Below are 17263 nucleotides of genomic sequence, written 5' to 3'. Positions count from 1 at the left end.
TGCTCGCTGGAATTCAGTGGAATGTGTGATCAACTATTGAAAGCTCTCGGATGGTGAAATGCCATGGCAGAGTGGATGTGGAAAGATTTTTTTTCCTCTTTTAGGGCAGTCTAGGACCAGAAGACGCAGCTTGGAATAGAGGACATCATTTATAATGGATATGAGGCGGATCTTCTGCGCCAGAGAGCGGTGAATCTGCGGAATCCAACACGCTGGCAACGGTGGAGGCCGAGACATTCGGAACCTTAAGGCTTTTTTGAAAAAATTCTCATTATTCAAGGCAGGAAGGTGTAGCTGGAGAAGACGGTAGACTGGAGCTGAGAGGAGAATGGATCAGCCATGATGAAATGGCGAGCAGTCCCGATGCCCTAATTCTGCTCCTATGTCGTGTGGGTTTAATTGAAGTTCCTGGGTTACTGTGTGTCAGCAACTCAAAGGATCTATAGTGGATCCAACACGTTCACGCAAACACAAATAAGTTGTCACGTGGCCGAATGAACTTCCGGAACGTCCAGTCCCCGGACTTCGGTTACCTGTCGCTGTCCCTTCAAAACTGAGACTCGCAATTATTCACTGACACATTTCTTCATGGAAATTTAGAACCAAAAGTCATCTTGCCGAGCACTCACTACTCAACCGTATGAGTTCCATTTCTCGACTACTGTTTGTCATGTCGTCTTTGGTTTGTGTTAGTTTCGTCTTGTTTACTTCGAGTCTGGTTCTGAATTAATTCCAGACCTTCCTCTGCAGTAGAGTTCAACACGATCCATAGCTGTCTTATTGCAGAAGGGATCACAGCTTTAGGATTTGAGGACATGCGGTCTCTCATTGATACTTCAATGGATTTACGGTGGAGAGCGTTCTGTCATGTCGCATCTCCGCCTGTTGTGGGGTTTGCAACACACAGAACCGCAGGAAGCTACAGAGGGTTCCGGACTCAGTCAACACCCCTCCCCACTATCCATGACATTTTCAAGAGGCCATGCCTTGAAAGTGCGGCATCCATCACGGAGGACAACCCGCCCCCCCCCACCCGGGAGAAGCTCCATGCTCGTTGCTATCATCAGGGAGGAGTCACTGGAGCCTGAACACCCACACACATCGATTTAAGGGACAGCTTCTTCCCCTGCACCATCACATCTTCGAACACATGAGCATTAACTCGACATTTGTGTTGTATTTACCATCTATATTTAATTAACACTAATTTTTCATTTTACGCATACTGTTGTAGCGAAAGAACAAATCCCAGTCCTTATAAGTTACACATAATACATCAAGTAGTGATTCCGGTGTAAAATATCCGATGCGGGTGGACGGGACATTTGACACGCAGGGCTACACCGGTCTGGGCACTGAGTACGGGAGCCGGGAGGGCACGTTGCAGTTGTACAAGACACTGGTGAGAGTTCATACACTGAGTTATGAAGAGAGATCAGGAAGGTTGGGATTTTTGTCCTCACAGTCTTGGGGGTGAACATTCGTTGCTGAGAGGCAGAGACAGAGTGAATGCGCACAGAATCTTTACCAGGGGTGGGGGAATCGAGAGAAAGAGGGTATAGTATTGATCTGAGTGGTTAGAGATGGGTGCGAGAGATCGGGGAGTCGGAGGAGTTCGAGTGAACAGAGGGGAGGGAGAGAGTAGGATGGTGAAAGGGAGAGCAAGGGGAATGGAGGGGAAAGAGTTGTGCAGGGGGAGCGGAGAAAGAGAGCGGGTGAGAAAGGGCGAGGATATAGGGGAGGAGAGAGCTGGGGACAGAGAGGATGTCGAAGTGGCGAACAACGGGACATGGGGACATTATGAGAAAAAAATGGTACATATGGGGAGATAGGTTTGTGGGTGTGTGGTGGGGAGAATGGGGTTGCAACAAGAGGAAGAGAATATATTACGAGGGAGGGTAGAGAAGATGAGGCGGGAATTTGGGACGATCGGGTGAGTGAGTGGAGGAGAGAGAAGGCGGAAAAATACGAGGTAGTCACTTGATTCAAGTCGGTCCCAGGGTCTATTGACAGAGACCCTGGAACTTTACAGGAATATCCCAGCACAAAGGTACAGCCTTATCGCAGACGAAACGTTGAGCCCGATTGCAATGGCAACCCCGTACGGACGAGTCGCACTCACTACAGGCGTACATTCCTGAGTTAATCCTGTACAAGAGACCAGCTGCCACATTGCTGTCGGAGAGCGTTAAACATGTTCAACAGAGACAAAACAGCTCCAGACGACACCCGAGACCATCGCCAAACTATTGCCATTAAACCGCCCTCTCCTCACAATCCTTTGTCAGTCTCCAAACTAATCCCACGATTTCCCTATTTCCCCACTGCCTCACTGTCTCCGCACAGTCCTGTGTCAACCTCCAAACTAGTCCCAAAAATCCACTCTCTTCCCACAGCTCTGTATCGGTCCTCAAACAATTCCCACTGACCCACTCTTTCCCCACACTGCCGATTGACTGCAATTTTGCCCCCCTCAACAGCCTCTCCTCAGTACACATTGCCTCTGTTTGTAACCAGTTACCTCATCTTCAGCACTATTGTCAGCCAATGCCGATCCTTCTGCATTGAAATATATGCAGCCCAGGACAATATTTGCACTGACCTCGACCATCTGAATACTACGTCTGTTTGAGTTTTTCCCACAGTCCGCCTCGACAGCCTCTCCAATAATTGTTCTGACACTCTGCTTCCGATCTCTCTGGAACTAGTTGTCACCCATGAGTGTATGCAATTAGAGATGTATAAAATAATGAGAGGCATTAATCGTGTAGATAGTCAGAGGCTTTTTTTCCCCCCAGGGCTGAAATATTTTCCACTAGATCACATAGGTTTAAGGTGCTCTGGAGTTGGAACAAAGGAGACGACAGGGTTAAACTTTTTGCTCAGAGAGTGGTGCGTGCGAGAAATGGGTTGCCGGCAACGACGATGGAGGCGGATGCGATACAGCCTTTTAAGAGACTTTTGGATAGGTATATGGAGCTCAGAAAAATAGAGGGCTATGGGTAACCCTAGTAATTTCTAAGGTAGGGACATGTTCGGCTCAACTTTGTGGGCCGCAGGGCCTGTATTATGCTGTAGGTTTTCTATGTTTTTATGTTTTTTTCAAACTGTATAATCTTGCCGGATCTTGCCTGAGTAGCACGTGGCTCGAGTTTGAAAACTGAGATCACTACCCTGGAGATCCTGCCTTTAACCGAACTCCCTGTCCTCCCTCGTCACTGGTCCTACCTATGTTGTTGGTAGTCAAATGGGAAAGGATATCGCTTTCTCCCCACTGGGCCTTGGACGATCTGGACAATTGCAATACCTACATCATGCTGCGGTTTATTGAGACGCCCAGTTATTCAGCACAATCATTTCCTCAGTTCTTATCAACAAGCTCCACATCCCGGGCATTGCATCTCTCTCTCTGCAGCAGAATGTTTTACTTCCTCATCGGGAAACCACACTCGGCGTAGATCGGCCATACCAGCTCCGATCAACAAGTAGTGTTGAAGTAGCAGATTTGCACTCACAGACACTCACAATGACATCCACTGCCTCTCCTGTGGCCACTCGGTTTGTTACTCCCTCTGAGAACTCGAACAGGCTTGTCCGGCAAGATTCACACTCACAGACACTCAGAATGACATCCACTGCCTCTCCTGTTTCCACTCGGTTTGTTACTCCCTCTGAGAACTCCAACAGGCTTGTCCGGCAAGATTCGCACTCACAGACACTCACTGTGACATCCACTGCCTCACCTGTGGCCACTCGGTTTGTTACTCCCTCTGAGAACTCTAACAGGCTTGTCAGGCAAAATTTGTATTCACAGAAACTATGCTGACATTCACTTTTTTTCTTATTCCTTTCAAAGGACCCCAAACCTTATCCTTAGTAACAGAGACTGATATATTTTCTCAGCCAGGTGATGCTCATTTTGAAAACGACTTCATCATCCAACTTCACACTCACTGTTGCTAACTTACATGCCCTTCCCTTGATTTTAATGTAGTCTCTCGTCCGCCGCGGATGCCATATGAGAACTTCTCTATCTCTGGGGCATATCTATCCCGCGCCTTGTGAACTGTTCCCAGAAACTCCACCCAACGCTGCTCTGCCGTGATCGCCCCCAGTAAACTCCTCCAATCCACCTGGCCAAGCTCCTCTCTCATGCGTCTGTCATTCCCTTCATTCCATTGTGATAGAAACATAAAAGTTTAAAAAAGCAAAAAGTAAGAGTGGAGTGAATTGAAGCGAAGAAAATTCAAGTGTAAAGAGAGAAACATGACAAGATTTTAAAGGCACAATGAGTGTAAAGTCACTTTATCTGAATGTCCGTAGTTTTCCAAATAAGATCGGAGAACTTGTACAAATTAGTACAAATGGGAATGATTTAGTGGCCATTATAGAGACGTGGCTGCAGGGTGAAGAGGATTGGGAGTTCAGTATCCAAAGACATCAGGTAATACCGAAAGATAAGCAGGAAGGTCAAGGAGGTGGATTAGCGCTCTTAATTTAGGGTGAGATTAGAGCGACAGAGAGAGACAATATACGGTAAGATTTGAGGAGCAGAATGCTGAATCCATCTGGTTCGACATAGCTCATTCATTCAAACACGAAGAAGGTGCCATGTTCCCGACTGAACATCCGGGTTTCGGCACGTCCATTCCCCAGAGTGTGGTTCGCTGTCACTTTCCTTTGAAGGCTCAGACTGCCAATTATTGTCTGTCAGCATCCCTCCCCTCCACCGAGAACATGTTCAACAAGGAATGTCTCGGGAAGACCACATCCATCACCCAGGAAATGACGGTGAAATTCCCCGGACTCCCGCCGGGAAATACCCTGTGCTCATCGGTACCATCGTGGAGGGGGTACAGACGTCTGAAACCTCAACAATTTACAAACACTTGCTTCCCCTCCGCCATCAGATTGCAAAAGCTCTCTGAACACTTAAGCACTCCCTCGGTATTCACCTTTATGCAGTATTTATTAATTTTCCCAATTTATGTTAATTTTACATCTTTGCAGATTGTTGAGTTCACGTTTAAGTTGTAGAAGACGCTGGTGAGGCCGCGCTTGGAGGGCGGTGTTCAGTTCCGGTCGGCCTCCTGTAGGAAAGATGCCACTGAGGTGGAAAGAGTTCGGGGGGAGATAAATGAGGATGTTGCCGAGGCTCGAGGCTCTGAGTCATGGAGAGAAGACAAGAAGGATGTCTCTATATTCCTTGGAGCATGGGTATGAAGCGCGGAGGGGTACAGAGAGGGTGAATGTGCACAGTCTTTTCCCCTGGGTTGGGGAGTTCTGAGACAGAGTGCACAGAATTGAGGTGAGAGTGTGTGGAGAGAACCGAGAGAGGAGAGGCAGAGACTGGGGTCCGAGGGGGACAGGAGGGGCGGAAAGGGAGTGAGTTAGAGAGAAGGGTAAAAAGAGAAAATCAGTGGAAAGGGGAAGATGTAGAAAGGGTTTGAGAGTTGGGTAGATTGAATGGGGAGAAGTGAGGTGTCGTCAGTTGATTGAAGTCGGCCCCATGGGCTGTTGACAGAAACCTCGGATCTCTTCAGGAATATCCGGGGATAAATGTGCCGATTTCTCGCAGATGAATCTGTGTTTCCATTTGCAGTTATAACTCCCGTACGTGCCGCAGTTACTGCAGCTGCTCGATCCATAGGACATCTTGTACAGAAGTTCAGAGGCCACATTCCTGTCAAAGAGGTTTAGTCAATTTCAATAGAGGTAAAACAGCTCCAGCAGACCACCGGAGACGTCGCCAAACAAATAACTCTGATCTGCGCTCTGCCCACAGCCCCCTGTCAGCCTCGGAACTAATGCCATGATACCGCGCTCTCCCGACAGCCCCAGGTCCATGGCCGTACGAATCCCATTACACCGCGCTCCCCTAAAATCCCGAATAATCTCCCAAATTAATCCCACTTCCTCACACTCTCTGGACAATCCTCTGTCAGTCATCAAACTAATCCCACTGTTCCACTCTCCCCACAACACCGAGTCTTTCTCCAAACTGAACTTACTGATTCCCTCTCTCCCCACAGAACTGTGTCAGAACTCAAACTAATCCCACTGTCAACTCTCTCCCCACGACCTCGTTTAAGTCTCCAAAATAATCCTACTGACCCGCTCCCACACCACAGAGCTGCAACAGTCCAAACCTCACCTGTCCGCGCATTTTCCAATCCAGTATGATACAGATCGAGAGACAGCATTAGAAACAAAAATCTGTGAAATGAAATCACTTCAGTTAATGTTTAGAACCAGACTCTCTCAATGCATATCCATGTGAAGGGACGGTACAGAGAGGGAAACACCCAGTGACTGAGCTCGGGAGTGTGGAGTGAGCTTCACTCTGAGTCTGACCCCGGGAGTGTGTGATGGGACGGTGTGGAGGGAGCTTCACTCTGAGCCTGACCCCGGGAGTGTGTGATGGGACGGTGTGGAGTGAGATTCACTTTGTGTCTGACCCCTGGAGTGTGTGATGGGACGGTGTGGAGGGAGATTCACTTTGTGTCTGACCCCGGGAGTGTGTGATGGGACGGTGTGGAGTGAGCTTCACTCTGAGTCTGACCCCGGGAGTGTGTGATGGGACGGTGCGGAGGGAGATTCACTCTGTGCCTTACCCCGGGAGAGTGTGATGGGACGGTGTGGAGGGAGATTCACTCTGTGCCTTACCCCGGGAGAATGTGATGGGACGGTGTGGAGGGAGATTCACTACGAGTCTGACCCCGGGAGTGTGTGATATGACGGATTGGAGGGGAATTCACTCTCTGTCTGACCCAGGTAGTGTGCGACGGGCCAGTGTGGAAGGATCTTCCCAGGAGGGTGGGGGGGGGGGGAGAGAGGGGGGGGTAGGATTGTGTGGAGGGAGAATCACTGTGTGTCGCATCCCGGGATCTCCTGATTATTGATATCTTTTCTCACGGTAAGACATACCTTTTCCTTGTTTGAATTTATTTCGAGGAGCCCTGAATCAAGTTCTGAACATTGTTGCCTCGCTCCATCATAAGTATTTGCGGTCTTGGATATGAAATAACACCGGTCTTCATATTTCATCCAGATCTGGGGACACGTTTGCTCTGAAACTAAGGATAAATAAATCATGAATCTCCGTCCATAAATCCCGTTGCATCAACTGGGATATGAAAAAGTTAACCTCCCTCAACACCATCCCATCACACACTCCCGTGTTCAGTCACAGAGTGAAGCTCCCTCCACACCGTCCCATCACACACGCCCAGGGTCAGACACAGAGTGAAGCTCCCTCCACACCGTCCCATCACACACTCCTGAGGTCAGACACACAGTGAAGCTCCCTCCACACCGTCCCTTCACACACTCCCGAGGTCACACACAGAGTGAAGCTCACTCCACAACGTCCTATCACACACTCCCGCGGTCGGACACGGAGTGAATCTCCCTCCACACCGTCCCATCACACACTCCTGAGGTCAGACACACAGTGAAGCTCCCTCCACACCGTCCCATCACACACGCCCAGGGTCAGACACAAAGTGAATCTCCCTCCACACCGTGCCATCACACACTCCCGGGGTCAGACACCCAGTGAAACTCCCTCCACACCGTCCCATCACACACATCCGGTGTCAATGTGAAACTCCCTCCACATCGTCCTATCACATTCTTTTGGGTTCAGACGTGGAGCAAATCTCACTCCACACAGTCACGTCACTCATTCTAGTAGTCAAACAGAGAACAAAACTCGCTTTTTCCAAGCTATCACAGAGAGGTCAAACGCAGAAAGAAGCAACTGATGCATCATCTCATCAGAGAGTCAGGATCAGACGCAAATTGAAGTAATACAGTACCCGACCGTCCGCATCACGCAGTCCCGGCATCAGACAGTAGGTGTCGCTGTTTGCACACCGTCGCTTCTCACTTTCCAGATTCAGACACAGAACGAAGCTCCCTTGAATTTTCCAACTTCCAGTAATTCCCTCCCCCTCCCAGTTTTAATCACTGGAATTTAGAAGATTAGCGGGGGGGATCTTATTGAAACATATAAAATTCGAAAGGGGCTGGACAGGCTCGAAGCCGGAAGATTGTTTCCGATGTTGGGGATGTCCAGTACGAGGGGTCAAAGTGCAAAGCCTGTCAGGACCGAGACGAGGAAAAGCTTCTTCACACAGAGAGTGGTGAATCTGTGGAATTCTCTGCCACAAGAAACAGTTGAGGCCGGTTCATTGGCTATATTTAAGAGGAAGTTAAGTATGGCCCTTTTGGCTGAAGGGATCAGGGGGTATGGAGAGAAAGCAGGTACAGGGTTCTGAGTTGAATGATCAGCCATGGTCATACTGATTATCGGTGCTGGCTCGAGGGGCGAATGGCGAAATCCTGCACCTACTTTCTGTGTTTCTATGTTTCCCCATCCTCCAGCTCCCTATCAGATCCCTCATGGTTCCGCTTCCTTCTACTGTCCATAGTGCTTTTCCATTACATTCCTTAGAACCATAGAACACAACAGCACAATGCAGGCTCTTCAGCCTTCCATGTTGTGCCGACCAATACAATCCTTTAAAAAAGACTAAACTAAAAGATTAAACCCACACTACCCCATAACCGTCCATTTTTCTTTCATCCATGTGCTTGTCCAAAAGGTTCTTAAATACCCCAAATGTTTTAGCCTATTGGCGCCCTGGGAAACAGGTACTGACTATCCACGCTATCTATGCCTCTCATAATCTTGCAGACCTCTATCAAGTCTCCTCTCATTCTTCTACGCTCCAAAGAAAAAAGACCCCGCTCTGCTAACCTTGCTTCATGTGACTTGATCTCCTAACACCGCAACATCCATAGGGGAGGCTTATTTACCTTTCCTGCCTATCCCCTCGATGCTGCCCATAACTCTCATCTTGATCTTCCTTCTTACCGGTTTCACATCTGGCACCTACCATCTTTATCCTTACCACCCTTCCCCCAGGTTCTCTATAGAGACCCTGCCCCCACCCCTCAGTCCTGCCGAAGGATCGCGGACATAAAACGTTGGCTGTTCCTTTCCACGGAAGCTGCCCGACCTGCTAAGTTCATCAAGCGTGTTGTGCGTGTTGCTTTCACCGCAACATCTGCTGAGTATTTTGTGCTTAAGCTCCCTCCACACCGTCCTATAACAAACTCCCGGGCTCAGACACTAGATGCCGATCATATCCCACGGTCCCATCACATTTTCCAGTGTCAAACACAGAGTGTAAATCTCTCCATACAGTCCCATCACACACTCCCGGGGTCAGACACAGAGTTAATCTCCCTCCACACCGTCCCATCACACACACCAGGGGTCAGACACAGAGTGAATCTCCCTCCACACCGTCCCATCACACACTCCCGGGGTCAGACAGAGAGTGAATCTCCCTCCACACCGTCCCATCACACACTCCCGGGGTCAGACTCAGAGTGAATCTCCCTCCACACCGTCCCATCACACACTCCCGGGGTCAGACACAGAGTGAATCTCCCTCCACACCGTCCCATCACACACTCCCGGGGTCAAACACAGAGTGAATCTCCCTCCACACCGTCCCATCACACACTCCCGGGGTCAGACACAGAGTGTATCTCCCTCTACACCGTCCCATCACACACTCCCGGGGTCAGACACAGAGTGAATCTCCCTCCATACAGTCCCATAACACACTCCCGGGGACAGACGCTGAGTTAATCTCCCTCCCCACCGTCCCATCACAAACTCGAGGGGTCAGACACAGAGTGAATCTTCATCGACATCGTTCCATCACATACACCCGGGGTCGATGAGAAACTCCCTCCACATCGTCCTGTCACATTCTTTTGGGATCAGACGTGGAGCGAAGCTCACTCCACACAGTCAGGTCACTCATTCAAGTAGTCAAACAGAGAGCAAAACCCGCTTCTTCCGAGCAATCACAGAGAGGTCAAACGCAGAGAGAAGCTCGGGATGCATTTTCTCTTCACACTGTCAGGGTCAGACGCAAAGTGATGTAATACAGTACCCGACCAGCCGAATCTGACAATCCCGCCATCAGACAGTGGGTGTCGCTGTTTGCACAACGTCCCCTCGCACTTTCCAGGGTCAGACACAGAACGAAGCTCCCCTGAATTCTCCACCTTCCAGTAATTCCCTACCCTTCCCTTCCCGCATCCCAGTTTCACTCTTCCTCCTCCTCCAGCTCCCTATCACCTCCTTCATGGTTTTTCCTTCTTCTACTAAACATAGTGCTTCCCCCTAACACACCCCCGGGCTCAGACAGTAGATGTCTCTCCTTCCACACCGTCCCATCACATTTTCCAGGGTCAAATACAGAGTGAAACTCCCTCCACACCGTCCCATCACACACTCCCGGGGTCAGACACAGAGTGAAACTCCCTCCACTCCGTACCATCACACACACCCGGGGTCAGACACAGAGTGAATATCCCTCCAGACCGTCCAATCACACAATCGCGGTGTCAGACACAGAGTCAATCTCCCTCCGCACTGTCCTATCACATACTCCCGGGCTAAGTGATGTAGTGAAACTCTCCACATCTTCCCTCCTCACCCCCTGTTATATTGAGCAGTTGAAACGGGGGATGTCGTCTCACCTGTTCTCCTGGTGAGGTATTGGCAAATCTGAGCTTTGTTTTCGGTGATGTTTCTGTACTTCATTTCGAGCTGATTGAACTGATGACGGAGATCGCTGTGCGTTCGATTCAGCTCCGAGAGATCCGAGTTGAGGACGGAAATGTTGTTTTCGAGGATAGTGAGGTTGTTGTTCATAGCGGAAAGATTATTTAGACAGATTCTCTGAGAGAGATCCAGGAGGGAGTTCTCGGATGTCCTGGATTCAAGGGTGGAGTTCAACTCATGGACTTGCTGTTGACATTGGCGTTGGGTCCTGTTCATCTCCTGATGTTGTTCCCAAAGTCTCCGGGTGTTTCGCACGGAGGTGATCAGTGACTGACGAGTCTGTAATACTGAGAGTGATAGTAAAGGGTGTCAGTGAAACGGTGTGAGGTGAGTCTGTGTCAGATGAGGGGAGTGTCTGTGTCACAGTGAGAAGTCTGTCTGTGACGAGGTCTGAGGAGTGTCGATGTCACGGTGTGTGGAGTGTCGGGTTCACACTGAGGTATGTTTCTGTGTCACAGTCAGGGGTGTGCGAGTATCACAGTGATATGTCTGTTTGTGTCACAGTGAGTGGTGTGTGAGTGTCACAGTGAGGGGTGTGTGAGTGTCACAGTGATATGTCTGTTTGTGTCACAGTGAGGAGCCTGTCGATGCCACGATGTGGGGAGTGCTGATTTCACGCAAAAGGTTGCATCATTGTCACGGAGAGGTTTGTGCCGGTGTCACAGTGAGGAGAGCGTCGGTGACACGGTGAGGGGTGTGGTGGTGTCACTGTGAGGGGAGTATCAGTGTTGCGGTGTGGGTTGTGTAAGTGTCACGGTGAGAGGGAGTGTCGGTGTAATGGTGTGGGCTTGATGGTGTCACGGTGAGTTGCATGTAAGTGTCATGGTGAGAGGTACTTCGGTGTCACAGTGAGGGGAGTGTCGCTTTTGTGTCACTGTTCGCAGTCTCGGTGTCACTGTTTGTAGTCTCGGTGTCACGTTCAGGGAAGTAGCGGTGTCACAGTAAAGGGAGTGTCGGTGTCACAGTAAAGGGAGAGTCGGTGTCACAGTGAGAGGGAGTGTCCATGTCACAGTGAGGGGAGGGTCGCTTTGGTGTCACTGTTCGGAGTCTCGGTGTCACAGTAAAGGGAGTGTCGGTGTCACAGTGAGAGGGGGTGTCCATGTCACAGTGAGCGGGACTGTCCATGACGATGTCCCGGTGGGTTCTGTCGGTGTCACGGTGAGGGACGTGACAGTGTCAGCGTTACGATGTGGGGTAAGTGTCACGGTTAGGGGAGTGTTGGTGTAATGGTGCGGCTGGACAGTGTCACGGTGTTGGGAGTATCGGGAATGTTGGTGTCATGGATAGGGGAGTGTCGTTGTCACAGAGAAGGGTGTGTAGATCTCACAGTGAAGGTTGTGTCAGTGTCGCGGTGAGAGATGTGCCGGTGTCACGGCAAGTGTACTGTCGTGCACGGTGTGAGGGTACTGTCATAATAATGGTAAGGGTCTTCTCTATGCTATGTTGAGGGTAACGTCTGTGTCACGGCAAGGGTCTTGCCGCTGTCACGGTGAGGAACGTGTCGGTGTCACTGTGAGGGGCTTTTTGACGTCACAGTGAGGGGTGTGTCGTTGTCAGTGTGAGCTTTTTGCGCTAACATTTCATTCCACTCTGCTTGTTTACGGTATGACTACACCCGGAGCCCGTTCCACTCACCATAGATCGAGAGCCCGGCCACTATCGCAACGAAGCCGATCGTAACTGGGCAGAGTAGGCAGATCTTACGGCAGGATCTATTTCCGATGTTCTGTTTCGGCTCCTGTTTCTGCGCACCTGTAGAGAGCCCATTCAGCGTGTGTGTGAAATCAGCCATCTTCCCCACTGGGTCTCCCTGCCACCCACCATCCGCGCCCTATCCCTCCACCACGATCACCCCGTCCCTCTCTCAATCTCATCTACTTTCAGCCGTCATCACCGAGAATCCAAACTCCTTGACTTGGCAAAGGCTGACAGATGTCTGACGGATTCCAGAGATCAGACAGATCTCCCCTGAGCCTCCTCCGCTCCAGAGGAAGCTACCCATGTGTCCGACCTCTCGTTGTAACGCATGCCACCGAATCCCGGCAGAGTCCTGTTAAACCCCTCCGGAGGCTCCCAACGCCCTGACATCCTTCCGATAATGGGGTGACCTGAACTGTATACAATACACCTGATTCAGCCTAACTAGTGATTTTTGTTTTTATGAAGTTGCATTTTAACAGCTGAAATTTTAAACTCTGTGCCCCAACTGATAATGGCAAGAGTGATATAACCCTTCTTCGCCGTCCTATCAGAATGGATAGGATCCATGAACCAATGCATAGGACTACAGGATCCCGCTGCTAAACAACACACTTGAAGGTTTTGGCTTTAATAGTGTGTTATCTCTGAATATTTGAACTACCAAGGTGCAACATTTTAAGTTTGTCCGGGTTAAACAGCATTTAATATTCCTCCATCACATATCAGAAACTGATCCATGTCCTCCGGAATTAATTGCAGGTCCTCTAAGCGATCCACAACACCCATAAACGTATCATCTACAAACATACCAAACCACTCATCTACATTCCCATCCAGATCGTTTATATACATCACAGACAGGAGAGATCCCACCCACATCCATAGATACAGGTCACTTAATTGGAGCAGAAGAAGGTTACTCAATCACAGAATGCAGAATAAAGTATCGAAATTACAGAGAAATTGCAGTGCAGGCGGACTATAAAGTTCAAAAGCCACGAAGAGGAGGATTTGAGGTCAAGAGTACATCTTATCGTATTAGGGGTCCGTTCAATAGTCTGATTACTGTAGTGTAGAAGCTGTCCTTGAGCCTCCTGATACATGCTTTCGCATTTTCCAACCGATGGGTGGGTGCAGAGGAGAGAATGTTCGGGGTGGGTGGAGCCATTTCTTTGATGATGCTGGCTGCTTTCCCAAGGCAGCAGGAAGTGCAGTCAGAGTTCATGGAGGGGAGGCTAGTTTCGGAGCTGGGCTCAGCTCTTTCCACAACGCTCTGCAGTTTCCAGCGGTCATGGCCGGAGCAGTGTTTATATTTTTAGTGAGGAACCAGGACGTTTCATGAGAACAGGGTAGTAGAGATGGTGAACAGGGAAGACAATATTTTGTTCTTCACTTTGTAGACGACTCTGCAGAATTATGTGGGTCCCAGTGTCATAAGGGTGGGGGAGGGCGTTGGGAATGGACTCAAATGCCGGACACAGACACTGAAGTACTAGGAACAGGACGGGACAAAAGTAACGGACGGGACAGGTCGCAGACTAGGATAGGGAAGCAGGACCAGGACGTATGACTGTGGGCAAGGAGCCCACAGTCACGTGGACTCCGAACCCGTGACTGGATAAGGACCGAGTCTTGACTCGGGCTCGGACCCCAATCCAGGCGAAGACGTGACGAGGCCTGGGTTCTGGGAGATTGAGACTTGAGTTTGGGATCCTTGGTGCTCGAGGGTTGAGGCGGGGGTTCTTGGAAATCGAGGCTTTGGGCTTGGGGAGCTTGGGGCTTGAATAACTCGGAGGCTGGAGCTTGTAGGCAGACTAGGAACTGTACCTCAACACAGAGCCGGGACTTATCCTTCGACAAGCCGGGACTCCTCTTTAACAAGACACTAACATGAGACTGGACAGTACATAGACATGGAGCCTGGATTTATCCTTCGACAAGCCGGGACTCCTCTTTAACAAGACACTAACATGACACTGGACAGTACATGCACATGGAGCCGGGACTTATCCTTCGACAAGCCGAGACTCAACTTTCACTCCACACCAAGGTGGGGCAGGATCATCCGTCGGTAACGGCAGAACGGCCTGACTTACCCGACGAATGCAAAGACAAAACAAGACAGATTCCCCGCAGGGCAATCTGTCCTTCTCTCTGATTTATGGGAAGGATGTAATAGAGAAATGGAGGTCATTAAAAGTTGGAATTTTGATGGTAGAATATTTATATTCCTGTTAGGTTGAAAGGAAAGGTTAATGGTTTGAGAAAGCCATGGTTTTCGAGGGATATTGGAGACATGGTTCGGAAACAGAGAGAGAACTACAATAAATATTGGCAGCACGGAGTAAATCAGGTGCTCGAGGAATATAAAGAATGTAAAAAGAATCTGAAGAAGGAAATTAGAAAAGCTAAAAGAAGACATGAGTTTGCTTTGGCAAGTTATGTGAAAATAAATCGAAAGTGGTTCTACAGTTATATTGACAGCAAAAGGATAGCGAGGGATAACGTTGGTCCCTTAGAGAATCAGAGTGGACAGCTATGTGTGGAGCCGAAAGATATGGGGGAGATTTGGAACAATTTCTTCTCTTCGGTATTCACGAAGGAGAAGGAAATTGAATTGTGTAATATAAGAGAAACAAGTAGGGTAGTTATTGAAACTATGATGATCAAACAGCAGGAAGTACTGGCGCTTTTAAGGAACATAAAGGTGGATAAGTCTCCGGGTGCTGACAGGATATTCCCTATGACCTTGAGGGAAGTCCGTGTAGAAATAGCAGGGGTTCTGACAGAAATATTTCAAATATCATTCGAAACGGGGATGGTGATGGAGGATTGGCGTACTTCTCATGTGGTTGCATTATTTAAAAATAGTTCTAATAGTACACCTATCAATTATCAGCCTGTACGTTTGAGGTCAGTGGTGGGTAAATTAATGGAAAGTATTCTTAGAGGTGGTATATATAATTATCTATATAGACAGGGTCTGATACGGAACAGTCAGCATGGATTTGTGCGTGTTTGACAAATCTTATGGAATTTATTGAAGAGGTTACTACGAAAGTTGACGAGGGTAAAGCAGTGGATGTCGTCGAAATGGACTTCAGTAAGGCCTTTTACAAATTTCCACACGGAAGGTTGGTTCGGAAGGTTCAATCGTTAGGTATTAATATTGAAGTAGTAAAATGGAGTAAACAGTAGCTGTATAGGAGATGCCAAAAGAGTAGTGGTGAATAACTATTTGTCGGGTTGGAGTCCGGTGACTAGTGGTGTGCCTCAGGGATCTGTACTGGGTCCAATGTTGTTTGTCATATACATTAATGATCTGGATGATGGGGTGGTAAATTGGATTAGTAAGTCTGCAGATGGTACTAAGATAGGTGGCTTTGTAGATAATGAAGTTGGTTTTTAAAACTTTCAGAGAGATTTAGGCCAGTTAGAAGAGTGGGCTGAAAGAATGCAGATGGACTTTAATGCTGATAAGTATGAGGTGCTACACTTTGCTGGGACTAATCAAAATAAGACAAACATGCGCCAGGCTTTAGATGCCTCAGAAAGGACAGTGCGGGAATCAAATGTTTTGGGGCCCTGGCTCTGCTGATCAGAGATCGTGTCACCGCAACAGAAAAGGAGGAAGTCATTGCGGGATTGTCTACTGAGTCTGATGATAGAAGCAGGAAGGAGTTAATAAATCTACTTGGACTTTTTTATAGAGCACAGAATAGTTACACGATATTGAGGAGCAGATGGGGTGATCTATTCAGGAAAGGTGTAATAATAACAAAGTTGTCGTGGTGGGAGATTAGAATTTCCCGAATGTTTATTGGCATCTCCCTGGATCAAGGGGTTTAGATAGGATAGAGATTGTAAGGTGCCTTCAGAAAAGTTTCTTGACACAAATTGTAGATAAGCCTACAGGAGGAGAGGCTGTACTTGATCTGATATTGGAAAACGAACCTGGCTAGGTGTCAAGTCTCTTAGTGGAAGAGCATTTTGGAGATAGATAAAAAAGTTCTATCTCCTTCACCATTGCATTGCATTGCACCATTGGAACAAGCAGGTTAGGAAAGAGTTTAAAAACACAAACACGATGAAATCTGCAGATACTGGAAATTCAAGCAACACACCAGCAGGCCAGGCTGCATCTATAGGGAGAAGCATCATCAATGGGGACGGGAGAGGTTCTGAAGGGTCGTATGGTTGCAGGTGTTGTTCTCCAATTAAAGGAGAGTAGAGATAGCCGAGGCAATTATAGACCAGATAGTCTTACTTCAGTGGTTGGTAGGTTGCTGGAAAAGATCCCGAGAGGCCGGATTTATGAACATTTGGAGAGGCATAATGGGATTAGGAATTGTTAGCATGGCTTAGTCAAAGACAGGTCGTGCTTTACGAGCCTGATTGAATTTTTTGAGGATGTGTCTGAACACATTGATGAAGGGAGAACAGTAGATGTAGTGTATATGGATTGCAGCAAGACCTTGGATATGATACCCTATGCAAGACTTGTTGATGAAATAAGGTGTCAAGGGATCCAAGAGGACCTTGCTTTGTGGATCCAGAATTGGCTTTCCCACAGAAAATAAAGTGTGGTTTTGGACGGGTCATATTCTGTATGGAGATCGGTGACCAGTGGTGTGTCTCAAGGGATCTATACCAGGTAGTTCATTCCTGGATTTTATAAATTACCTGGATAGGGAAGTGGATTGATAGGTTAGTAAATTTGCTGATGACACAAAGGTTGGGGGGTTGAGGGTAGTCGGGACGGCTGTCATAGTTTACAGCGGGGCATCGATAGGATGCCAAACTGGGCTGAGAAGTAGCTGATGGAGTTCAACTCAGATAAGTGTGAGGTGCATTATTTTTCGAGGTCAAATATGATGTTAGAATATAGACTTAGGGAGTCTCAAGATG

The 17263-nt window shown here is 48.5% G+C and overlaps 1 protein-coding gene across 1 annotated transcript in view; it reads right to left on the bottom strand.

The window, feature by feature from the left end:
- Positions 1–5450: 5450 nt before the first annotated feature.
- LOC140719892 (uncharacterized) overlaps positions 5451–17263 on the bottom strand; it is a 30912-nt gene continuing 19099 nt past the window's right edge. The window contains exons 5-9 of the mRNA XM_073034818.1: positions 12290–12406; positions 10570–10941; positions 6928–7076; positions 6155–6216; positions 5451–5683 (exon numbers count right to left, since the gene is read on the bottom strand). Coding sequence (XP_072890919.1) covers positions 5488–5683; positions 6155–6216; positions 6928–7076; positions 10570–10941; positions 12290–12406 — 896 coding nt within the window. The 3' untranslated portion in view covers positions 5451–5487. The remainder of the gene's footprint in view (positions 5684–6154; positions 6217–6927; positions 7077–10569; positions 10942–12289; positions 12407–17263) is intronic.

The sequence above is a fragment of the Hemitrygon akajei genome, unplaced genomic scaffold (assembly GCF_048418815.1).
Source record: "Hemitrygon akajei unplaced genomic scaffold, sHemAka1.3 Scf000033, whole genome shotgun sequence".
Taxonomy (NCBI): domain Eukaryota; kingdom Metazoa; phylum Chordata; class Chondrichthyes; order Myliobatiformes; family Dasyatidae; genus Hemitrygon; species Hemitrygon akajei.
This window is presented reverse-complemented; position numbering and strand designations above follow the sequence as displayed.